Source organism: Rhinopithecus roxellana, chromosome 11 (genome assembly GCF_007565055.1).
Source record: "Rhinopithecus roxellana isolate Shanxi Qingling chromosome 11, ASM756505v1, whole genome shotgun sequence".
Lineage (NCBI taxonomy): Eukaryota > Metazoa > Chordata > Mammalia > Primates > Cercopithecidae > Rhinopithecus > Rhinopithecus roxellana.
The window spans coordinates 113,402,703-113,429,339 of record NC_044559.1 but is presented as its reverse complement, the minus strand read 5'-3'; the positions used below and the strand labels follow the sequence as shown (position 1 = coordinate 113,429,339).

Sequence of the window (26,637 nt, the reverse complement as noted above, 5' to 3'; positions counted from 1 at the left end):
TCCCTCCTCCCCCCTCCCCATGATAGGCCCCAGTGTTTCTGAACTGATGATAAGAACAAGATACTCTAACCTTACTTGAGTATGGAACAACAGGCAGGTGCTCGCTTTTGAAAAATAAACCACAGCAGTGCTGTCAAAAGAAAGTTGTACCTTCAAAAACATGATGATTCAAAGGTGAGTCTGTTTAGACACTTCTCTGTGCTGTTTACAGAGACATTTTGCTTTCTACAGGGAGGCGTTAAAATATGGAGTATGTTTGTAAATTTCCCAGGAATGACTGTTGGGAAGAGGAAAGAAATTGGAAGACCTAGGGTGGATACTAACATCATGATACATAGTTACTTTCTTAAATTGCTGAGCAGATAAGGTGAGATTGTATGTTTTATGTAATGAGGATTATTTTGTTCAGGTGAAAATGAGAACCTCAGGGAAGACCTTTAAGTGTGAGTGTGAACTTTGTGAGCTTGGAAATATTTCGAGAAAATGGTACACTTCATCTTCTTTATTACTGCGATTAAAACTTTATTTGATCCAATAATGTCTTTCAGATACCAGTTTGTTTTCATAAAATTTATTAGACTGTGATTAAGTAACTCAAGAGCGTGTTTACACCCTTAATCTTTTATGCTAAAATGAAGCTCAAAACTGTTTTATAGATGCAGGAAACAAACAGCATTTCTTCCTTAAAACTCTCCCCTATTCTCAGTCCAGACTTTTCTCAAATCTATGACTAAAGTTTTAAAAGAATTGCACCTAACTTTCTGGATGTGATACCATTTTCCTTCTTAAAACTTTTAGTCTATTAACCTTAGGTTCTTTCTAATGAGAACTGAATCAGTGTAGCTCGAAAACTTTATCTAAAGTACCTGTGCAATTGCTATTATCTGCCCGATTGAAACTTGAAATTAACATTTCTGGTGTACTTTTTTGAAGAAGGAATCATTTATACATGTTGGTATAGCAGCACCTATTTCAGTCTAATTTAAAATTGTAATGGCTTTCATTGAACTTAGGGAATGATTGAAAGGAAGCTGATGGATTTTTAAAAATTAAGTCAATCAGTGAAGATGCTTACTCTGTGCAAGGTTGATGGATTCTAATAGGACTTGAGCCCGTTTTCCCGCTAAGGCAATTAACACCTGCAGTTAAGCGTTCAACAGGTGAATAAAGACTTTGCATAGACCCATCAAATGTCCACTGTGGCCTGCTTTGACTTATATGTGCAGAATGGCAAGGCTTTGGATTGAAGTTTTACCTCTGTTTTTAATCTGTTCATTGGAGGGCTTATGAATATATGAAACTTTTCTAAATTTTTCTCAGAGCTGGGAGCTGCTGAGTAATTGTTGTAACTCAGAATCAAGAGATGTTGAGATGAGCCCCCATGTAAGCAGGACATGCTGTGTTGAGTTAGATCCCAAAACAAGGGAAACCTGACTTGATGGGAATATGGGATGACTTCTTTAGAGGAGGGAATAAGATAATTTTCTCATAGGATTTCATGACAGCTTTGGATATGTTGGCAATGAGTGAATAATCCCTGTTGAACCAGAAGAAAAGAGATTGTCTTTTTTTGTTATTTATTTAATCTTGCCCTGCCTGCAAATACATTGGGGGTTAGGGCTTCAACATGTGAATTTTAGGGGAACACAATCCAGTCCATAACTCCCAGTCTCCAGGCGCTGAGGGTCAAGGAGAGGGTCATGAAGGACGCAGGGCGGCTGGCCACTGGGTGGGACTGAGCGGTGAGTGCAGTAGGCACCCTCGGCCTGCGACTGTGCTGCCACCTGCTTCCACTTGCAGAGACGCTCATTCTCGTCAGGATAGCAGCTCCAGACCTAACAGGCCTTGAGGAATATCAGGGTTATTTTTAGCCTGGAGAGTTGGTACGTCCCGTGGCGCATGAGAGAAACGAGACTGTTCTGTAGTCCCAGTTACTCAGGAGGCTGAGGTGGGAGTATCGCTTGAGTCTAGGAAGTGGAGGTTACAGTGGGTTGAGATTGCATCACTGCACCCCAGCCTGGACAACAGAGCAACATCCTGTCTAAAAAAAAATTAAATTAAAATAAGAGCTCCCTTAGGGCCAGGCACTGTGCTAAGTGTGTAAAGGCAAGACTGTGTCTCATCTGAGACTGTCTTTTTTATCTTTCCTGGAGGAAAGGTTTATGCGAAGGACCCTCGTGGCTGGACAAGGAGACAAGGCCAGGATCTGCTCATGCGCATCCTTTCTTTAGATCTGCTTAAAGTGGCCAGTTAGCTGGGGAAAAGAACTTGTATTTAGTGGGGACTATAGAGTCATATAAAATAGGCGTTGAGTTCTCTAAAGGATTTCCTCTAAAGAAATACAAGGAAGGAAACTTACGTGTCATCTGGTCCAGACAGTCGTGTTGGAGCTATTTCATACTAGCCTGTAAGAGCCAATTGCTGCATTTTCAGGAATGCAGGGTGCCAATTGTAAAGCATAGCCATTGTTAAAATGAAGTTCTATACACAGGCTTAAACACATGGCATTAACAAACAAAGGTAATAAAAATCTATCCCGGCCGGGCACAGTGGCTCACGCCTGTAATCCCAGCACTTTGGGAGGCCGAGGTGGGCGGATCACGAGGTCAGGAGATCGAGACCATCCCGGCAAACATGGTGAAACCCCGTCTCTATTAAAAATACAAAAAATGAGCCGGGCGTGGTGGCAGGCTCCTGTAGTCCCAGCTACTCAGGAGGCTGAGGCAGGAGAATGGCGTGAACCCGGGAGGCGGAGCTTGCAGTGAACCGAGATTGCACCACTGCACTCTAGCCTGGGCAACAGAGTGAGACTCCATCTCAAAAAAACAAAAACAAAAAAAACAAAAAAACTATCCCTTCCTAATTGTTTTTATGGCACTTACCTGTTTTCTATGAGCTGAGGTTATGTTTGTCTATTGTATCTGTATGTTGGAATTCCTAGCAGTGTTGTCATGACAGTAGCTTGAAATCGACATGGTGAAGGTATTTAGAGTGCAGCAAGACAATTTATGGTTAGAACAGTCACCAGCTGACATCCATGAGAAACCTTGTGCTTCAAAGGATTTCCTTTGAGGGTGATGCCAGGCTCCAGCAAATGCTACAAATCAGGCTTTTGCCTTCCAGAAAGCCAGTTGTTAAACATTCACCAGTACCCCACTGGACTCTCGGCCCATTTATTTTTGTATATGAGACAGGGGCATGGAGATGAACGGTGACTTGTCTGGAGTCCTGCAGCCCCTTGTAACCAGCAGGACCAAGACTAGACTTGGGTCTCCCAGGCTTTCTGTTATGCCACTCAGAGATTTCAGTCCTGAAAGGCACAAGGGACAGGGGTTGGATTTGCCTGTGGGCTCTTGTCTCCAGTGCTTTTCTATTATTGGTGACAGCACTGTAGGGAATCAGGTCATACACAAGAAGGGGGCTGATTAACTAACACAGAAATCAAATTCATTACCAGGTGGGTGGTCATCTGCTTTCTGGATACCAGCAAGTGAGATAAATGAAGAGGAGGCAGAGATTGGATTCTGAGATCCGTCCCTAATGCATGCGGGTACAATTATTGAAAGGAAGACTAAGTAAAGAATGAACAACACCTACCACCCCTGAGAATATGTTATATATGTATTTGCTAGTTTGTTTTACATCTCCCTTATTAGAATATAAGCTTCATGAGGATGGGAACTTTGTCTCTTATGCCGCAGTACACCTAGCTTCCAGAAAAGTGCCTGGCTGTGCTTAATAGATATTTTCTTCTTCTTTTTTTTTTTTTTTTTTTTTTTTTTGAGATGGAGTTTCGCTCTTGTTGCCCAGGCTGGAGTGCAGTGGCATGATCTCAGCTCACTGCAACCTCCACCTCCTGTGTTCAAGCAATTCTCCTGCCTCAGCCTCCCGAGTAGCTAGGACTACAGGTGCCCACCACCACACCCGGCTAATTTTGTATTTTTCAGGCTGGTCTCAAACTCCCAACCTCAGATGATCCACCCACCTCGGCTTCCCAAAGCACTGGGATTACAGGCATGAGCCAACGCACCCGACCTCAATAGATATTTTGGAATGATTGAATGAACTGATATTTCCAATTCCTGGCATTATACAGTGCCGACTCCCATAGGAAGTTCTGTCCAGAGGAATATGCCTAGCAGAGCGCAGCGTCGGCAACCCTCTAACCCTTTGTCTGGCTGCTAGATTCTCAGTGATTACCATTTCTCTTCCCTCTTAGATGACGGAGGGCCGCCGATGTCAAGTACATCTTCTTGATGACAGGAAGCTGGAACTCCTAGTACAGGTAAATCACTTTTGGTCAATTTTCTGAGTTTCTTTGGCAACTGATGTGGTTTCAGACCTTGATCCAGCAGGGGATGAAGAGGGATATGGTAAACTGTTTTTAAATCTCTGTCTGTTAATATCTGTGAGAGAATGACTAGGACACACCAGGGTGTTTTGTGTGTGTGCTATTTTGGTTGTGTCTGTACACCAGCCTGAGGCATCCAAGGCCAGATGTACATCTAGCCTATTGTTACAAATTTCTAGAAAAGGAAATTCCACAATGCCATTAGCTATTCTTTCTGCCTGGAAGGAGTTAACTACAATGTAACCTAAATAGCTCTTGCTGTAACTAAAATTGATTTAGTCTTCCTTGCTCAGAGGGAATAGAAAAGTTTTGGCTCTTTTTGATTTTTGGTTTGTTTTGTTGTGAGACAGTGTCTCACTCTTGTTGCCCAGGCTGAAGTGCAGTGGCGCGATCTTGGCTCACGGCAACCTCCGCCTCCCAGGTTCAAGTGATTCTCCTGCCTCAGCCTCCCAAGTAGCTGGGATTACAGGCATATGCGACCATGCCCTGCTAATTTTTTGTATTTTTAGTTGAGATGGGGTTTCTCCATGCTGGTCAGGCTGGTCTTGAACTCCTGACATCAGGTGATCTGCCCACCTCGACCTCCCAAAGTGCTGGGATTATACATGTGAGCCACCGCGCCTGGCCTAAAGATTTGTTCTTTTCTTTTCTTTTCCAGTTGAGATTAAAGAGGAACAATCTCTGTCCTCTTTCTAAGTGCTAAGCAACCCCCCTTCTTACCCTATCCCATGGGTTGACATTGGCATCACTTGTGAGCATCTGGAGAAACTGAGATGCAGGAAATCAATCAATTAATTCCAACCAAGAACACATCAGTGTCAGCAAAGTTGAAGAAGTAATTGGAATCATACACCCTCGTCTTTTTCAACTTGTTCTTAAACAGACCATTGTTTGACCCAAAGCTCTAAAGAGTGATGTCTCCAGCTCTGACTTAAAAAGTTTACCATTCCAGATCTGTTGTTCAATGCCAATTTTTATTACATTTGCTTGCTGTTTATTCTTAGATGTCTATCTCCGGGTCCTAGGGCATTGTGTCTCACTCTCTATCACATTTAGCTGTGAAGGAGCTGCAGTTTATCAGTGGGTTGAGAGGATGCCACCTGCTCATGGGGGAAGTGATGATACTTCAAAGGGGAAATTCACATGTAGACACTTTTGTCTCGTGTTGCCTTGTACATGCTGCTTGGAATTGAAAGTGTTCAAACTGCAGACTTTGAGTTAATACTTTTAATAGGATTCAAATGATAAAGACTTTATAAATGCAATATAGGAAACAGAAAATAGGAAAAAGGCTCATAAGCACATAACACTAATAATTCAACTGCTGTTCTCATTTTGGTGGATTTCTTTCCAGCATTTTTCATATTTATATTTCTTATATGACTGTAATCATACAAGAAGTGTGTATGTATAATTCTGCATATCTTATTTTTCCACTTACCATTGTCTTTCACTCACATTTTCTAAGTGACTGTAAATTGTCATTTTCGGAAACAGCTGCATAAGTTCTAGAAATTGATATACAATTATTATCTAATCATGTCCCCATTTGAGTATATTTAAGGGATTTTTAAAAAAAATTTTCCCACTATTACAAATAAATGCTGTGATTAACGTATCCCTATATACAGGGTTCTCCTGCATTTTGGATTATGGCTGTTTTAGGCTCGATTCCATGGCCTAAAGTCATTAAAAGTCAAATTTGTGGTTTGAATTTGGAAGAGTGAGGCAATAAAGGGAAACCATCAAATTGAGTGAGATCTCACTAATTAGCAGAATCGTTAACTGAGAAACATTGGAAGCTTCCAATTGCCAAGCGTCAGTGTGAAGAGTTTATAGGCGAGTGGTCTGGTGTATTTGACATGCTTTTCCTGAATCGAAGCTTGGAGGTTTAGAAAGAAGCCACCTTCTGGGATAGGAAATGAGACCTCAAATGGCAGTTCAAAAACTATCTCTTGGCCAGCCTGTTTTGAGAAAGAAATAGATTTAATTACTGATGTGCGCAGTTTGGGAACAGTTACCCTCAACCCTATAAAATCAAGAAAATGTTGAATTAGGCAAACGAGAGAAGTTCATGTTTTTCCCACCACTTTATAGAACAGACTTCCCGTGTTACCCTCTCTTCCTGGAACACGCTCCTTCCCACACCCCCACATCCTGGACCTGGCTGGTGTGTCTTAGGTCTTTACTTCACAACTTGGAAGATACCCCCACCAATGCTTTCCCTGACCCCCTCCGACTAGTTTGTCTTGAGTTTCTTTCTTATGACATGGCCATACCTCACTGTCATTGGTTGTGTACTTGTAACCACTTCCTGGAGCCCCCGACAGTTTGAGGGCTAGGTCTGTGTCTGCATCATGGTGTATCCCCAGTACCTAGCCCAGGGTCAGGCACATAGTGAAACTAAATAAAGACTTGTTGAGTGAAAGAATGGATAAACCCTAAGATGACTTGGCACTACTTTCCCCAAAGACTTCTTGCCAGAGTACCAGTTGCGTCACAGGGAATGTAGCTTCATGCACACACACACACACACACACACACACACACACACACACACCTGTCTATCTGTAGATACACACACTATCTATACATTGAGAGATATACACACTGCCTGTACATAGATGCACACACTATTTGGCTAGGTATTGATAGTATGTGTATCTATGTATAGATAGATAGATAGATAGATAGATAGATAGATAGATAGATAGATAGATAGATAGATGGATAGATAGTGTTCATGTGTGTTAAGCTAAATACATATATATATTTATATTTATATATATGGAAAGATTCTAAATTTATTCACAGAATGGGCTTTAGCAAAACTTGGAGAAACAACATAAAAACTAGTGAATGAAAGGCAGCTTAAATCTATCACTCTTTTTTTCTCCTCTGCGAAATTCTGTTGCCTGGGACTCTATCTGTTGGGCGGCATCCTCTCTAAAGGGAATCTGGATTCTCTAGCTCTTCTGGACCCAGCTCTAAGTTTTTAATAAAACATTTAACCTAAACTCTTTCATATTTTACATTCAGAGAGTGGTAGCCTTCAGGTTCATTTATACTTTAGTCATCACAATATATTAAACACTGAGACCGATATTGTTAAGAATAATTGCAGAATATTTGTAGTAAGCCTTAGACAAAACAATGCCTTTCCTGATCTTTTGACCTGGAACTGTAGGGGGAGGGGATGGGTGGAAAAGACACTTAGATTGACCTGACAAGGTTTGTAACATGGCAAGTCAGGTTTAGAGCAAGTGTTTCTCTCCCCCAGATAAGTAAATGGGTTTGCATGAGGGTGACTGACTGAAAGATATTAATAAGATGGAGCGGATGGGGGAGGTTAGTTTTTAGCCACTGTGAGGATAGGAGGCTCATCAAAGGCTCCACCTCAGATCTTCAGAAGCAGGGGAGCTTCTGTGGCATCAATGTTGGGCAAGAAAGCTGATGGCATCCAAACCGACTCCCCAATTGCCTCTTGCCAGGAGGATGCAGTAGCAGACAACCACACAGATAATTTCAGGCAGCACTGTAAACTCAGCCACTCCAAGCATAATATTTCCCTCATCTGGGTTGCAGAGAAAAAAATGACTGTCATCCTAATGTTTCATGCTTATTCTATACAGCGTTTTGAAATTACCAAGTGAAATCTGTGCTTCCAAATCCTCTGTTGCTCTGAGAATATCACACGTTACTCACAGGAGGGGAGGGCAGTCAGGAGTGACATACTAGGAATTAATATTCGAGAGGCTCATCCCTAAATCCACAGGCAATTTCCTGACACCCACATCTTTACCAGGTAGCTCCTTAAGTCCTAAAATTCCACTTAAAAGCAGCTGGAAGATGACGTGAGCATTTATCCACAGAGCATGCCTGCAGCCTTGGCTGTGGACACATGCAGGTTGCATAGACAGATTGCCCTCCAGTTCAGCCCGCAGAGAGCATCTTCTGCTCTGTCTTCCAAAATTGTTTCCACCAGTTGGAAACGTACTTTTAAAAAAGCCTTCATCAGGCCAGATGCGGTGACTCACACCTGTAATCCCAGCACTTTCAGAGGCCAACGAGAGTGGATCACTTGAGGTCAGGGGTTCAAGATCAGCCTGGCCAACATGGTGAAACCCCGCCTCTACTAAAAATACAAAAAAAAATTAGCTCAGTATGGTGGTGTACGCCTGTAATCCCAGCTCCTCAGGAAGATGAGGTAGGACAATCACTTGAACCTGGGAGGCGGAGGTTGCAGTGAGCCAAGATCACACCACTGCACACCAGCCTGGACAACAGAGCAAGACTTTGTCTCAAAAAGAAAAAAAGCCTTCATCAAAATGAGAGGAGACATCCTTATCTCAGTCTTGGAGCTGCCTCTTCTGGAGGATACTATAGCCAGATATGGGGGGCAGAGCATGTTTTATGGTCAGCCGAACTCCCCAAGTCTCGTTGTCATATCCTTGCTACTCGACAATTATTTTCTTCATTTATTTTCTGACCCGAATGTGTATTTGGGGGAGCATTTTGACAGCAGAGAAAGGGAAGTGTGCTTTCGCCATAGTGAGAATGATTTAAGTAAGAATTTCCGAACAGTGAGAGTCGCTAGATGGGGTACAGGAAGCTGTTAGTAGGAAAAATTCTGGACTCTTTCTCTTGACCTTCATAAAAATAGAGTGGATTTTCACTAGAATGGAATGGCTGAGGTGTGGCCCTTCCTTATTTGGTTCACTTGAGGCTTGTGAGACTGTAGATATCCTGTCTCACAGGGAGCCAGCCCAACGCCAGAAAAACTGACGTGACCTTCTACTGCTAGGCAGGCTTCGTTTCACTGCTTCTTCCCATCACTTTAGATGAGTGGTTGGCTGAATTTCTTCCCCACCCCGACTCATCTTTTTTTTTTTTCTTTTTTGAGACAGAGTCTTGCTCTATCACCCAGTCTGGAGTGCAGTGGTGCAGTCTTGGCTCACTGCAACCTCCGCTTCCTGGGTTCAAATGATTCTCCTGTCTCAGCCTCCCGAGTAGCTGGGACTATAGGCCTGCACCACCACGCCCGGCTAATATTGTATTTTTCAGTAGAGACAGGGTTTCGCCATGTTGACCAGGCTGGTCTCGAATTCCTGACCTCAGGTGACCTACCCACTGCAGCCTCCTGCAAAGTGCTGAGATTACAGGCATGAGCGAACTGTACCTGGCCCCCACTTTTTTTTGAGGCAGGGTCTCACTCCATCAACCAGGCTGTGGTGCAGTGGCGCAATTACAGCTCACTGCAGCCTCAACCTTCTGAGCTCAAGTGATCCTCCCAACTCAGCCTCTCCAGTAGCTGGGGCTGACAGATGTGCATTACCACGCCCTGCTAATTTTTTAAATTTTTAGAGAGACAGGGCCTCCCTGTGCGGCCCAGGCTGGTCTCCAACTCCAGAGCCCAAGTGATCCTCCTGCCGTAGTCCTTCTGAAAGTGTTAAGAGGGCAGGCGTGAGCCACAGCCACCGCGCCCTACCCTTCTTCCCTTTAATGATGGAGCTTTATACATAGGAGTCCTCTCCATCCCCTCAATTCTGCCACAGTGAACCTCACACCTTGCTTTCTCTAGGGGATGTGCCCCATGGTGTGCGTCTCCTTTCCAAGTTCCAAGCTGCCCTAGGATTTCCACATCTCTCCCCTCTGACCCAGTCCCTTAGTGGCCATTGGCAAGACATTTACAACTGTCCACTGTGTGCAAACAGAGGCACAAAGTGTCTCTATGATTCTGAGAAGTGGAGCAAATTGTGACTAGTCCGTGTTTTCTAAGGTAATTAAAGATAGCAGTTAGATTATTGCCATGTATTACACAGGGCTCATAATCTTGAGAAAGCAACCAAGACAGAAGCATTTAGAAAGATCTAAGCTGCACCTTGTGGTACAGTAGCCACCAGCCACATGTGACCATTGAGCAAAATGCTGCCAGTGCAAATTGAGATGTGTGCAAGCATAAATCACACGCCAGCTGTGAGCAAGTATAAATCACATGCCGACTTGTGAAGACTTCCTGTGAAACTTAAGTAAAATGTCTTGTAAATGATTTTTGCCTTGGTGAGTCCATGTTAAAATAATATTTTGAATATATTAAGATAAAATAAATATATAATAAAATAAATTTCACCTTTTAACCTTTTAAATATGGCTAAAAAGTTAAAATCCTGGCCAGGTGTGGTGGCTCACGCCTGTAATCCCAGCACTTTGGGAGGCTGAGGAGGGCAGATCATGAGGTCGGAAGATCAAGACCATCCTGGCCAACATGGTGAAATTTTTTGTACCAAAATACAAAAAATTAGCTGGGTATGGTGGCGTGTGGCTATAGTCCCAGCTACTCAGGAGGCTGAGGCAGGGGAATCGTTTGAATCCAGGAGGTGGAAGTTGCAGTGAGTCGAGATCATGCCACTGGACTCCAGCCTGGCACCAGAGCAAGACTCCATCTTAAAAAAGAAAAATTTAGTATCTTATATTGGGCTCACTCTTGTGGCTCACGTTGTATTTTTTTGGATGGCTATTTCTAGAGCAGCAGGCCCAAACCTTTTGGGCACTAGGGACTGGTTTCATGAATGACAATTTTTCCACAGACGGGGTGTAGGGGTGATTTCAGAATGATTCAAATATATTACATTTATTGTGTGCTTTATTTCCATGATTACCACATTATGACATATAATGAGATAATTCTACAGCTCACCACAATGTCAAATCAGTGGGAGCCCTGAGCTTGTTTTCCTGCAACTACATGATCCCACCTGTGAGTGATTGGAGACAGTGACAGAGCATCAGGCATTAGAATCTTTTTTTTTTTTTCAAATATTTGAGACGGAGTCTTGCTTTGTCACCAGTCTGGAGTACAGTGGTACAATCTCAGCTTACTGCAACCTTTGCCTCCTGGGTTCAAGTGATTCTCCTGCCTCAGCCTCCTGAGTGGCTGGGATTACAGGCATGCGCCACCACATGCCTGACTAATTTTTGTATTTTTAGTAGAGACGGGGTTTCACCATGTTGGCCAGGATGGTCTTGATCTCCTGATCTCATGATCCACCCGCCTTGGCCTCCCAAAATGCTGGGATTACAGGCGTGAGCCACTGCACCTGGCCTAGATTCTTATAAGGAGTGTGCAACCTAGATCCTTTACATGCACAGTTCACAGTAGGGTTTGCACTCCTGTAAGAATCTAATGCTGCTGCTGATCTGACAGGAGGCGGGGCTCAGGCAGTAATGCAAGCAATGGTGAGAGGTTATAAATACAGCTGAAACTTCTCTCACGGCTCATCTCGTGCTGTGTGGCCCCATTCCTGACAGGCCATAGACTGGTATCAGTCCATGGCCCAGGGGTTGGGGATTCCTGCTATAGAAGACAGAAAACAATTTAAGCTAGAGAAAATATTATGAAGGCAATAGAATAATTTGGGGTTACCCGGATGTAATACTGGATGTTTGGCACAATAACGACTATGTTTTACAATTCTTTTTCTTTTCCTTTTCTTTCTTTTGTTTTGTTTTGTTTTGTTTTGTTTTGTGACAGAGCCTCGCTCTGTCGCCCAGGCTGGAGTGCAGTGGCGTGCTCTCGGCTCACTGCAGCCTCCGGGTTCAAGTGATTCTCCCACTCAGCCTCCAGAGTTGCTGGGATTACAGGCACCTGCCATCATGCCCGGCTAATTTTTGTGTTTTTGTAGAGATGAGGTTTCAGTGTGTTGGCCAGGCTTCTCTTAAACTCCTGCTCTCAGGTGATCCACCCGCCTTGGCCTCCCCAAGTGCTGGAATTGCAGGCGTGAGCCACTACACCTGGCCTACAATTCTTTATAGAATTTATATGGAGCATATCTTATTTAATCCTCCCAGTAACTGTGTAAAGTAGGTGCCAAGCAAACAGAAATTCGGAAAGATTAAATAACTTGCTCAAGGTCACATAGCTAGTTAAGTATATGTAGCTTGAGCGTAGATCCTCTGACAGTATAGCCCATTCTCTTTTCACTGCACCGTAACCACTATATGTAACAAAAACCCGAGACATGATCTATTAGTAGTTCACCTGGAACATGGCTGCTCCACCAGCCCCTGACACCAGAGCCATAAACGATGGCAACTAAAGACTTCGAACCTTATCTCAGGTCTGCAACTGAAGATGGGCTTACTCAGGTCATTTCATTCCTTGAAACTCAGTACCTAACCTATCTGGGAAAGTCTGAAACATGTGACACATTGTCATGAAGGACTTCTGTGTCATGCATAAGCCTCGGGCTAGCAGGTGCGGAAGAAACTTCCACAACAGTGGATGAAATAGTGGTTGCCTTCCTGTCACTTTCCTCTGTCTGACAGCGATGCGGGTGATATCCCGTCTCAAAGGTCAAGTACATTAATATGGGCTGTCAGTAAAATAGCATTGAGGGCAAGTAAATAGCCTGGCTATTATGGTCTAGAAAAAAAACATGTATGACTTTTTAAAAATCTAGAACTGTAATAGTGCTACCTAAAATAGATGAATAAACTTGGGTTCTCTCCTTTTTTTGAGATGGAGTCTCGCTCTGTCACTGAGGCTGGGGTACAGTGGTGTGATCTCGGCTTACTTGACTTATTGTAACCTCTGCCTCCTGGATTCAAGTGATTCTTTTGCCTCAGCCTCCTGGGTTCAAGTGATTCTCCTGCCTCAGCCTCCTGAGTAGCTGCGATTACAGGTGCCTGCCACCACACCCAGTTTATTATTTTTATTTTTAGTAGAGGCAGGATTTCACCATGTTGGCCAGGTTGGTCTTGATCTCCTGACCTCAGGTGATCCACCCACCTCGGCCTCCCAAAGTGCTAGGATTACAGGCATGAGCCACCGCGCCAGGCCTAAACTTGGATTCTCAATGCACAGGTGCACACCCATGTTTATATTCACCCTCATAGACCAGCCTTAGCAACTTCTGTGGTTAATGATATTCTTCTGCAAAAATGCAAGAGATGGTCAGGTGCTGTGGCTCATGCCTGTAATCCCAACACTTTGGGAGGCTGAGGCGGGTGGGTCACCTGAGGTCGGGAGTTCGAGACCAGCCTGACGAACTGTGAAAGCCCATGTCTACTAAAAATACAAAATTAGCTGGGCATGGTGGTGCATGCCTGTAATTCCAGCTACTCAGGAGGCTGAGGCAGGAGAATCGCTTGAACCTGGGAGATGGAGGTTGCAGTGAGCCAAGATTGCACCATTGTACTCTAGGCTGGGCAACAAGAGCGAAACTCCGTCTCAAAAAAAGAAAAAATGCAAGAGATTGTTTTCTACCAAGTAAAGCAGGAATCCCCCCAAAGTGCATGTTGCCAAGCAGAGAATACAGAGTTGATTCCATATCTTCCCAACTGAGCAGTGTGGGCAGGTGGGCTCATGTGGTCTGCCTGCTGGGCCATCTACTAAGGCGTGCTCCAGGTCTGCCATCTGCTCCTGTCTGGTCTGAATCCACCAGGAGTTACTGTCACAGCCAAGGGCTGGGAAGGCATATGCAGAAGCTGGGAGCAGACGGAGGGACTTGGTGTTATGAACCTTCTGTGCGGGACCTCCCAGGCCACCAGGCCACCTCCTGAAACAAGAGCCAAAGGGGTTCAGGCAGCCCCACTTTGGGCTGACCTCACACCTCACTGTGATCCCATCATCATTTATTAGGCTTCTCTCTGCAAAGCTGGGCACTTCACCAAATGAGCAAAACAGATGTCTTCCCAGCCCCCGGGGGTGGCTGATAATATTTAACATTTGAAAAGCACATGGTGAAGAAAGACGTGTTCAGATATAGAGCACAGACAGATAATGCAATGGTAAATCTATTTGTAATCAAAAACGCATTGGGTGATGGATGTAGAGGAATAAGAAATAGTCCATAAAATATACTCTTGGGAAGCACAAGCAGGTAAGTTGTTTCCCCCTTGGTGAGGAGGGAGGAGACACGATCCATCTTCCTTCTTCAGCCAAGGCCTTTGTGGGAAAGTTGTTGAGCTCTCTTTTTGCGCTGGTTAGAACAAAGGGGAATTCCAGTCTCACTGAGAGGCTATGAGAGAGGGCTGAGCATCAGGATACAGCAGATCGATGCAATCATCTAGGGAACCCCCCGCCCCATACACACACACACACACACACACACACACACGTGCTGGTTGAGGACAGGAGAAGAGACCATCCCCATCTCCCCAGCCTAATGGGTCCATGCTGCTGGTTGCCTGGCAACACCCCTTCTTTGCACCGCTGCCCCCTCCCCCTTCTTCCTGGACCACCTCCATGTCTGTGTCGCCTTGTCCCTTTGATGCCAATTTTAACCTGTTGTAAAATGTATTCATTGGAACCATTTGAAATTGCCAATATTTGGCAGACTTTGTCCTACTAAGAGGACAGCTTCATGTGGCTCAAAGCAAATGTGAAGAGAGAGAGAAAAAAAGGGAGGGAAGACTTAGCCTTCCAAAACATTGCAGGGGGTTGTTCGTTTTACTACTGAGTTATATTTTTCTGTAATATCTTTACAAAATCCTTTCCACATCTTCCCTATGGCAGCCCCATAGGAGACTGTGCAGATGGGAGTCTCAGGATAGGACATTAAACTACATGCTCCTAGTTTCTGTCTCTCTGCTAAAGGGGGATAAGAAGGGATTGGGGAGATTAAAACAAACTCAACTTACAATGCAGTTCAGCAAAATGCAAACAATTGTATTTACAGGGGAAAGGCGCACACGTGAGCACACACCTCTATGTAGAGTATAAGGATGGGGTAACAGGGACCCGAGGGATAACAAATCTGTGGTTGTCATCATTTTTATTAATCCATAACTTACAGTTTGATTTTGGGCACATTGCTTAATTCAAGTACTTGCTTGTTTGGTAAATATTTATTATTTGTCTACCACTGTGCTACACAGATCTAAGCATCCCTTTATTTGGGTTAAGAGTTCCTGTCTAGAGGTGGCCAATGATTATTTTGGTTGCAGAACTTTTTACAAGTCCAGGAGTGGCTGCTGCTTCCGTGTCCTAAAATGGGCTGAGTGTTATTCCTCAGCTCTGCTGTGCCTTGGACGGCTTCCCTTCTCTACACATCCCACCCACTGGACCCTGTCCTTTCTTGTAAGGGGATCCAGGAGGACACGAGGAGGCAGATTTACTCATCTGGCAGCCTCTGCTGCAGCTTGTCCCATCCAGTGGAAGGGAGGAAGGGAGGGAAGAAGGGAGAGAGGGAGGGAGCCCCTCCGCTGAGACAGAAGCGCAGCCTGGCCAGGTATCCCTGGTGGTGCAGGGAGGAAGCCAACGGTCTGGGAAAATCTCAGCTGCTCTGTATTTTTCTCTGAGTCTTCTACCCCAGCGGGCCTTCCCTATAGCCCTTGAATCTCTGTTTCTGGCGTCCTGGCTTGCCCAACACAGAGCTGAGAGTTCAGCTGTCAAAGCCATGTGGAAGATTTCCATATCTTGCCAGAGCCCCTGTCCCGCCCCTGCGACCGCCCGCTAGGTCTTTGTGACTGAACACCTCGGTGGCAGCCCCAGCACCTCATGGCAACTGAAGCCCGTCATTCCCACTCCTCCTTCAGTATGGGTCATCTTGTTCTTGCACCTGCTTTGAAAGCAAGCCCACAATTCTCCAAATCGGCCTGGCTTTAGGAGCCAGGCAGTTTTTCTTCTGTGCCCCTCAATGACATCCTTAAGTCTTGCCTGTTTTTTCCCTGGCAAGGGAACAACTTTCCTTCTCCTCTCCAATACTTACCCCAGTGTAGACATTTGCCACCCTGGCCTCAGCGTCCTCTGTGTGCTGTTTGTCACCAGAGCAGCCCCTTACCGCCCTGCCTAGTTCCATGTTCCTGGCCATCCCCATTTGTCCTATATGACACAACCAGATTATCCATCCTTCCAGGGTCCTTCGTGACTTACCCCTGCTCAGGAGCCGTCAACAGCCCATCCTATTGAATTGCTCTGCTTGACTCTCGAGTTCTTGCATGATATGACTGCGAGCTGTTTACGAGAGACAGTGTATCAGAGAGGTGAGGAGTACAGTTGTGCCCAAACCACCTACTCTCTGGGCAGGCCCTATGTCATTACAGTTGCCACACTCTGCCCAGCAGAGCTGGGGCCTTGAACTTTACAATTGCAGGGAGTTGCGTCTGTAGTAATGGACAGAAGCCACCATGTGACCCTACTATATAGTCTTGTAGACCAACGATTCTCAAACTTCTTTTTGCTGCAAAATTCTTTGTCCAACATGAGCACATGGAGAGGGTCTGAACCCCATCACCTTGCCCCCCAAGCTCACTGAGAGGGAGGCTCTGGAAGGGTATCAGCAGACTCCTATGGGTTTGCAAATCTCTGCTTTAGGTAGAAACCAGATGATAGAAAAGGTAAGCATCCTTTATGCTAATAAGCAAACACGTTCCTGAAAAGTTCAATGTATTAGTTGGTACAAAAGTAATTGCATTAAAAGTAATGGCAAAAACCACAATTACTTTGTCACCAACCTGATAGATTGAGCCTGAATTTTATACACCATATTTCAAACGCTTTGGGAAATTATATAGCTTAGTGATTAAACATCACATTAGCTAATTGAACACCTGTTTCTGTACGAGACTCTGTTCTAAGCATTTAATATGTGCCGAGTCATGTTTTCAGCCCTACAACTCTATGAGGTAGGTAACTGTTATTATTCCCATTTTTCAGATGAGGACATTGGGGCACAGAGAAGTTAAGTAACTTATTCAGAGTTGCACAGCAAATGGGAGAGAGCTGATTCAAAACCAGGCCACCTGGCTGCGGAGGACCAGCAGGTTCCAGCACGCTGAGAGCACAGGCTCTGGGGCCATTTGGGCTCACTTCAAAACCTGCCTCTGATGCCAGGCAGCTTCGTGACCTTGGCCATTTGCACAACCTCCTCAACCTTCAGCTTCTTCATCTGCAAACGGAGGACACTGGCTGCCTCCGGTCTTCCTGTTCTAATTTTCTCTGTAAATTGAAACTAGTACCTGCCTCATAGACTTGTGATTAGGGTTAAATTCACTAGAACATCTGAAGTGCCCCCAAGACTGTCTGGCACAGCACGGGCATCTCTTAGGCTAGGATCAGAGGCCTCGGCCAGACCGCTTAGTAGCTATGGTAACCCAGGCAAGTCACTGGCCTTTGCTACCTCGTGTGTAAAGTGGGAACGTTAACTACCTTGGATTTTGAGGAAAGCATTTAGGAGACTATTAAGTGCTCCATAATTTATGGTGCTATTATCCCTAATAATTTGGTCTTCCATACGGTTTAGTGCAAGGCTTCATGGAGTATTCATAGAGTTCAGTATCAATTCACTTGACAAGTGATGGGTTGACAGTCCATCAAAAAATGTCTTAACTGCCCGACCTTCCAGATTTCCAACACGTCATCCCCCGATCTTTTCATGAACACTGGTGATTACTGCTCATCCCTCCAACGCCATATATAACTCACATGTCAAGGTCATAGGATGACAGGCAGAATATATATGCACATGTATTCATACTGAGTTCAGATTACCATCTAAATGAGTGGACTAGGTTTTGTGTTCCAGTGATGTCAAATCACTCATTGTTCTTGGGGATAAAATAGAAAACATGATTTCAATGATTGCGTCCCAGTATCATATAAATGATCCCATCCTTAATGCTTCACATTAAAATGATACTGAAGCACAATTATATCCAAATGGATCATATTGGCTTTGATCTGTGGGAAGGTACATACTGAAGGCATACTTTATCCCTTATCAACAAGACAGTGATTGGTCTTTCCAGTCCATTGCTCACAAGCGAAATTGCCACAAGTTCATGTATTAACTGTTGCTTCCCAATAGGGGCTGTATCCTTCCTAGAGATTGCAGTGTGTGATTTTGTAGTGCACGGTGGGACACATGTTTAGGGGCATTCAAGCATATTCTCGTCAACTCTGCAAGGCTCAGAAGAGCATGCAACTAGCAGGGCCTGCTGGAATCCCAGTGATCTTTGACCATTCCCTGGAGAACCACTTTCTCCAGGAAATGCCTAAGTGCCACTTCAAACTGATCAAGAATTTCTTTCTTTTAGGGAAAAGGATTTAAAAATATCACATGCAGTCCTTTTAGGGTAGCAGTAGATCAGTAAATACAATGATTCTTAAATTTTAAGTTGTCGATAGATCTTAAAATATGTTACTACAATAAAATGAGCCGGATGTTGGTATTATCAAAATTCTTCATCAGCCTTCCTTTACTTTGTCCCTTCTTCTTCTTAAAATAGTGTCAATCTTTTATAAATAACAAGAAATATCAATAGACCAATATATACGTATTTCATACAAAGGTATTTTAAAACTGTAGTAATTCTCCAAAAGGATAATGACCTCAGTACTCCATTTCATTTAACCACAGACGAGTAACAGAGTTAGAGAAGTGTGGGTAAATCACTGACTTTGACCCACTTTTTGGAGGTTAATAACATATAAACCAATGACTGCTGTGATGTCTAAAGCCTTCAATGTTAAGTTTAGTGGGTCTATCAACCACACACACTTACATATTCACACACACACATGCATACACACTCACATACATATACTCATGTACACACATACACATGCGCAAACATGCACACACTTGCGTACACACTCACACATTCATATAACACACACACACACACACTCCTACATTAAATATATAAATCTTACAAAGATTTCTAAACCCTTAGCCTTTAGTCAACTACAGTATTCTCACCAAATTACATTCATGAGCAAGAAAAAAAATGATAATCTTTCCACACAGTTTCACTTTAATTGATGGAATTAAATGCAGTTAATTTGAGGTAAGTTCTAGAGGCTTCTTGACTTGTGTCCTCTCTGCAGGGAGTGGTTACACGGGTCTTGGGATGCCCCAGCAGCCCAGGCACCACCTCCTTGCACGATAATGTTCAAAAGCAGTAAAGGGGCTGGACGCAGTGGCTCATGCCTGTAATCCCAGCACTTTGGGAGGTTGAGACAGGTGGAACACCTGAGGTCAGGAGTTCGAGACCATCCTGGCCAACATGGTGAAATCCTGTCCTTACTAAAAATACAAAAATTAGCCAGGCATGGTGGTGGCCGCCTCTAATTCCAGCCGTTCAGGAATCTGAAGCAGGAGAGTTGCTTGAACCCGGGAGGTGGAGGTTGCAGTGAGCCAAGATCATGCCGCTGAACTCCAGCCTGGGTGACAGAGCGAGACTCCATCTCCAAAACAAAAGCAGAAAAGGGAGTTTCTCCCCATCATGACTCTTTTTATCATAGAGGAAATTGCTCCCCAGATGTCCCTCCCTACTCCTCGATTCCGGACTCCACCCCAGACTACAGCTGGTCCATATTATTCCCATGTCTGAAGCAGTCACTCACACTCACCCAGGGAACAGAATCAAGGTGACTGATTGAAATCAGCGGTTCTCAAAGTGTGTTCCTAGACAAACAGCCTCAGCATCACTTGGAATGTGGAAATGCAAGTTCCCAGTCGGCACCCCGAATACACAGAGTCGGAGTCTGGGAGTGGGTCCCCGCGATGCAGCCAGAATCCAATGCAGCGCAGGCTGTCTGGAGCCCGCATACTTGGTACTGCGCGGTGGATTAAGGCTGTAGCAATTGAACAGAGAGGACAGTGCAGATTGTACACCTTTCTGGAGCTTACCTCCGAGGCTCCCAGGTAGAGGCAGCGTGGTGCAGCGGTTCCCAGACTTTTTGATTTCAGGGACCAGAAAATGTACAGATAAAAGGCAGGTGGGGTTGCCATCATTTTTTGTATTTGCCAAGTCAGTATATGAAAAAATATTATCATCTACTTTAGCCTTCGTTTACATGATAAGAAAAACCATACCAAAAAGGATATGAAATCAGAATAAAGGGCTGTCTTTTATTTTTATTTTTATTTTCATTTTCAGAGACAGGGTTTTGCTCTGTCACCCAGGCTAGAGTGCAGTGGCACAATCACAGCCCACTGCAGCCTTGAATAAGGACAGTCTTTTAAATAAGACACATTTAGCTTTATTGAAAGTTTACATAACATTTATCCTATTTTTCTCATTTCGCCACCAACCAATGGAAAATGTGCCAGCTCTTAAGAGCCACCAGTGTGGCAAAAGCTCACACTTTGGGCAAAGTCAGATACGGTTTGAATTCTGTCTGTCTCTTCTCTTGTAGATGGTCTGTGGCCTTGGGAAATGTCTTTACCTTTATGAACCTCAGCTTTCTCGTTACTAAAATGGGAATTATAAATAACTACCTTGCAGGATTTGGGTGAGATTTAGAGATAAGGAAACCAAGCACCTGATCTCTGGAAGATGGCTGTCCCATCAGTGGTGGCTGGGACCATCAGAAGACTGGCTCAGTGTTATTGACGGGGCTCATGAACAAATTCAGTGTTATTGACGGGGCTCATGAACAAATTCAGTGTTATTGACGGGGCTCATGAACAAATTCAGTGTTATTGACAGGGCTCATGAACAAATGAATGGCTAGCAGAGACCAAAGTTCATGATCTGTTTCCTCATTTATTTGAGACAAAAGGGACAGCTGGACTATTTTTAAGTAAACCCAAGTGTATGGACTAGATGACACCCAGAAGACAGGAAGAAGAGCGTAGAAATGGATCACAAAGTTACCAAATTGTTCTTGGGATAATTGTTTGGATTCCTAAAGTTCAACCAACCTTGCGGGTTTGTTGACCCCAAACACTTCTGCCTTGAAGTGTTTGGAATCATTCAAAAATGATTCCAGCTGCATAATAGCCTCTCTGGGACTGACAGACAAGGTATTGCAGTGTTACATGCTGAGTGGGTGGGCAAGAGGAAGGATAGTTGTAATATTGCAAGGCAATTCTGGCCCTAACCACCTGGAGTTAATGCAGACTTCACAGGTTTAAGAGCACAGTCCCCAACAAGATAGCTCTCACTGTGTATGCCAGCTACAAGATTGGGGGTCCCCCGACTACCTTTACTTTGACCAACCAGCTGCAAATGTGAGGGTTCCTGTGACCTCCTCCAGCTCAATAATTTGTTAGAATGACTCACCAGAACTCAGGAAAGTGCCATACTCGTGATAAAGGTTTTATTATAAAGGAGGCTAGCCAGGACCCACCAAATGAGGAGACATATCGGATAAGGCCTGGGAGGGTCCCACATGCAGAGCATCTGTGCTGTCTCCTCATGGAGTTACAGTCCAACACTCTCCTGGCACATTGATTCTTTTCACCAATGAAAAGACTCCACTGAACCTCAGGATCCTGAGTTTTTATTGGGATTTCATTATGTAGGCTTGATTGACTGAATCCTTGGCCATGTGATTGGACCCAATCTTCAGTCTCCTTCTCCTCCCTAGAGGTTAAGAGGTCAAGCTGGTCACACATGGCTCAAAGCCCAGTGTATAATCACATGTTTGGTCTTTCTGCTGATCCGTCCCCATTTCAAGTCATTCTCATTAGCGTAAACTCAGGGGGTGATCCAAAGGGCTCGTGAATAACACAGATAATCCTTTTACTCAGGAAATTCCAAGGATTTCCTGTCTCCCTCCTTGAAATCAGGGACAAAAGCCAATCAAATGATTTATTTTAAAATAGTAGCTAATGATGCAGGCATCCAGAGTCTTAAACCTTGGCCTGAGATTGTTGAAACAAGATGAAAGTTAATGTATGAAGTCTCTACTGCTCCCGAGCGTGAACTGTAACATTAGACCACTTTTTAATTTCATCTCTTTACTTACTTATTTAGATGGGGGTCTCACTCTGTCACCCAAGCTGGAATGCAATGGCATGATCACAGCTCACTGCAGGCTCAACCTCCCGGGATCCAGCCATCCTCCCACCTCAGCCTCCCTAGGAGCTTGGACTGCAGACATGCACCACCATGCCTGGCTAACTTTTTGTTTTCTGTAGAGACAAGGTCTCACTGTGTTGCTCAGACTGGTCTCGAACTCTTGGCTCAAGTGATCCTCCCACCTTCGTCTCCCAAAGTGCTGGGATTATAGGCATGAGCCACTGCACCTGGCCCTAGACCACCTTTTTTTTTTTTTTTTGAGACAGAGTCTGACTCTTTTTGCCCAGGCTGGAGTGCACTGGTATAATCTGAGCTCACTGCAACCTCCGCCTCCTGGGTTCAAGCGATTCCCATGACTCAACCTTCCTAGTAGCTGGGATTACAGGCATGTGCCACCACACCAGCTAATTTTCATATTTTTAGTAGAGACGGGGTTTTACCATGTTGGTCAGGCTGGTTTTGAACTCCTGACTTCAAGTGATCCACCCACCTCAGCCTCCCAAAGTGCTGGGACTGCAGACGTGAGCCACCACATATGGTCCTTAGACCACTTTTTAACTATCATCATTTTTTTTTTTTTTAAGACAGAGTCTGGCTCTGTCTCCCAGGCTGGAGTGCAGTGGCGCCATCTCGGCTCACTGCAAGCTCCGCCTCCCAGGTTCACGCCATTCTCCTGCCTCAGCCTCCCAAGTAGCTGGGACTACAGGCACCCACCACCATGCCTGGCTAATTTTTTGTATTTTTAGTAGAGATGGGATTTCACTGTGTTAGCCAGGATGGTCTCGATCTCCTGACCTCGTGATCCGCCCTCCTCGGTCTCCCAAAGTGCTGGGAATTACAGGCATGAGCCACCGCGCCAGGCCAACTATCACCATATTAGGCAGCTCCTGCTGCCAGAACAAAATCCCATAGCCTGGGTGGCTTAAACACCAACATTTATTCCTCACAGTTCTTGAGGCTAGAAGTCCAGGATCAGAGTCTCAGCAGGTTTGGTGTCTCCTGAGACCTCTCTCCTTGGCTTGCAGATATCCGCCTTTTCCCTGTGTCCTCACTTGACCTTTCCTCTGTGCTGAAGTATCCCTGGTTCTCTTCTTCTTCCCAGAAGGACCCAGCCCCACCTATATGACATCAGGTAACCTGAATATCCTCCCAAAGGTCCTGTCTCCAAATGCAGCACATTCTGAGGTGTGCTGGGGGTTAGGACTTTAGGAATGAATTTTAGGAAGGTACTTAGTTCAGTCCCTAACAGTGACCTTGAACAAATGACCTCTTTAAGCAATTGTGAGGTATTAAGGCAGCAATGTGTGCAAAGCCACCCACCACAGAGCATCCTGAGACAGCCATGGGCCTCACTGCATCATTTTTATAAGGACACACTGTGCTGCCTGGGATGAGCCTCTGCTTTCTGCACCTGGTAAGTCCGTGCTTCACAGGAATGGTCTGCTCTGCTCTTTTTCTGAAGACAGCAGGCTCAACGTTTCTCCAGGGGAAGTCAGGCCTCTGACTGGGGCGGCACATGCCAGCTCAGACCTGAGTCATCACTCTGATGTTAGGAGTCCACTCTTCCCAATCTCAAGCGCTGTGGGACATGGCTAGTGGCTCAAGGCCCCCTTCCTTTCCTGAACCAGGAGCCTGTATGCTGTGAGCTATGATGTGGGCCTGGTTTGCTGAGCCTGGAGCCAGTGTCTTTCACATGACCGTGTGACAATCTGGAAAAGGCCGTGTGTCTTAAGCTGTCAGTGTTGTACAAGCTTAAAGGAGAAAGAAAACAGGAGGACACCAATGGTACCCAAAGCCAACTTAACTGGAGTCTCAGCGAAAACCTTAGGACTTTACAACTACATCTACAGATGCCCTCTGCATTCGTCTGGTGCACATTTTATGGAGGAATCCCATTGGCAGAGATGACCACAGAGGAGGGTCACTCAGAAAGCATTTTCTCAAAAACTATAATTTCCTTAGTCTCCTATTCAGGTGGATGATTAAGTAAATGGTGATTTTCCCAAAATGCCTTTAGAAATAGTGAGTCTGGCTGGATGTGGTGGCTCACACCTGTAATTCTAGAACTTTGGGAGGCCAAGGTGGGAGGATTGCTGAAGGCCAAGAATTCAAGAGCAGCCTGGGCAGCACAGCAAGACCCCGTCTCTAAAAAACGAACAAATAAAAATTTTAATTAGCTAGGTGTGGCGGCGTGCACCTGTAGTCCCAGCTACTAAGAAGACTGAGGTGGGAGGATCACTTGAGCTCAAGAGTTCAAGGCTGTAGTAAACCAAGATCCACCACTGTACTCCAGCCTGAATGACGGAGCAAAACCCTATCTCTAAAAAAAAAAAAAAGGAAATTATTTTTCCAGCCAAGCCCTAAAGTTATATTAATCATTGCATTTGTCTTAATCATAATTGGATGGTTTTTATTCAATGTCCTGGTTAAGGGCAGTATTTTAGACTGCATAATAAAGAACACAGGCAACGTCCCCATCTCCCAGGAACTTATAGTCTAAGGACCATGTTGTAAGGTATGTAGCAAACAAAACAGAGGCAGGCACTGTGGCTCCCGCCTGTAATCTCAGCACTTTGGGAGGTTGAGGCAGGGCATTATCACTTGAGGTTAGAAGTTTGAGACCAGCCTGGCCAACATGGTGAAACCCCATCTCTACTGAAAATACAAAAATTAGCTGGGTATGGTGGCACATGCCTGTAATCTCAGCTACTTGGGAGGCTGAGGCACCAGAATTGCTTGAACCCATGAGGCAGAGGTTGCAGCAAGGCAAGATCGTGCCACTGCACTCCAGCCTGGGCAACAGAGCGAGACTCAGTCTCAAAAAAAAAAGGGGGGGGAAAGAAAACAGAACAGAAAGGAAGCAATGCAACTGAGAAGCAGGGCAGCAAGAGATGAGTTTACAAAAGGAGATCGTAAATGGCATATTGTGGCTGGACATGGTAGTTCATGCCTGTAATCCCAACACTTTGGGAGGGCGAGGCAGGAGGAACATTTGAGCCCATGAGTTTGAGACCAGCCTGGGCAACACAGGGAGATCCCTGTTTCAAAAAAAAAAAAAAAAAAAATTAGCTCTGCATGGTGGTGCACATATGTAGTCCCAGCTGGGGAGCCTGAGGCAGGATTGCTTGAACCCAGGAGGTAGAGGCTTCAGTGAGCTATGATCACGCCACTGCACTCCAGCCTGGGCAACAGAGCAAGATCCTATCTCTAAATAGCTAAATAAATAGATAGCACATTGTAATTCAGCAATCTTTCCTGTGATGTGCTAAATAGGGAGATGATTAGAAAAGAAAAGGTTTTTCATGGAAAGGCAGGTTCTAGAGGAGCTAAGTCTGCTTTCTTCCTCCATCCCCTTAAGAGGTCTTCACAGGGCAGGTCACCATAGACGCCACCAGATTCCTGATTGCTGACAGACGTGTGTGTTAAGGGTGCAACTTGCAGAAGAGGAGTGGGATTGGGATTGGATGGAGGAAAGCTGGGTGTTGTGCTCGCACAATATTCACATCTTCTTGTCGAATGCAAGGTTGCACTGTCAGTCAACGTACCTGTGAACATATTGGTACCTACAAAGAGATGAGATGGACCTTGAGTAATGACATTGCCTGAGTGGATAAGAAATTAGAAGCTGCCTCATCTGGCCGACTGTTAGAAAAAGTACAGTGGCTGCAAATGTGACCCTGTGATCTTTTGTAACTGCTGTAGGCTCCCCCACTGCCAGCTTTCTGATCTGCGGAAAGCTCTAAACAGTTTCATTAAACAAGGTCAGGAATCTTGGCTGGAATTCTTGGCTTCTCAGGGCTTGTCATGGGAGAGGCCAGCACTCGAGGCCCAATCAGGACTCCAGAATCCAAGTGCCAGGACCCCTGAACCTTGCTGGGCTCAGCCCAATATGCTTTGGGAGAAGTTTCTTTCCAGCTCACTGACCATATTAAGGGAGGGAGAAAGGCAGCAGTGAGGGCGGTTTAAACTGGTATTTGTAATTTTGGGTGGTTCTCTCAAAGAGCAACCCCCCTGAGGAAAGCATTTCTTGAGCCAATATTTCCAAAAATGTGCTGGAGAGGGGTCTGTGTCAAGTAAGTTTGGGAAGTGCCTCGCGATGTATTCCCATGTGAGATGTGGGCACATTTGCTTACGAACCACTGAGGAACCCTGGAGTGAAGACCCCTGGTTAGTCAGTCTTTCCAGGCCCCCCTTGCCATGAAAAACCCTCCCTCCTAGACCATCAGCTTATTTTGGGGTTTGTGACTTCTTCAGTTTTGGTGGAACCAGGGCCCGATGTAATTGACGCTCTGGGAAGTGCTGTAACGGACTCCGCCAAGACCACGTGAGACCTATTCCAGCTCTATTAGGGGTAACGGGTGGCTCCAAACATGCCACTTTACATTTCGGTTTCACTGTTTCCTCCCCCGTGCCCCCCAAAAAACTGTCAATTTCTATACCACCTCTTTTTCCTTCCCAGGAAAGCTACCAAGATCAAGGAAATGACATAAAAATGCTTTGGGCTATCATGTGACCAAAATGTCAGACGAGTG

At 45.0% G+C, this 26,637-nt stretch overlaps 1 protein-coding gene across 6 annotated transcripts in view; it reads left to right on the top strand.

Annotated features, from left to right (window-relative positions):
- FRMD4A (FERM domain containing 4A) overlaps positions 1 to 26,637 on the top strand; it is a 365,202-nt gene that overhangs the window by 142,874 nt on the left and 195,691 nt on the right. For all 6 annotated transcript variants that reach the window (XM_030940428.1, XM_030940429.1, XM_030940427.1 and 3 more), the window contains exon 2: positions 4,220 to 4,285. In XM_030940428.1, coding sequence (XP_030796288.1) covers positions 4,220 to 4,285 — 66 coding nt within the window. The remainder of the gene's footprint in view (positions 1 to 4,219; positions 4,286 to 26,637) is intronic.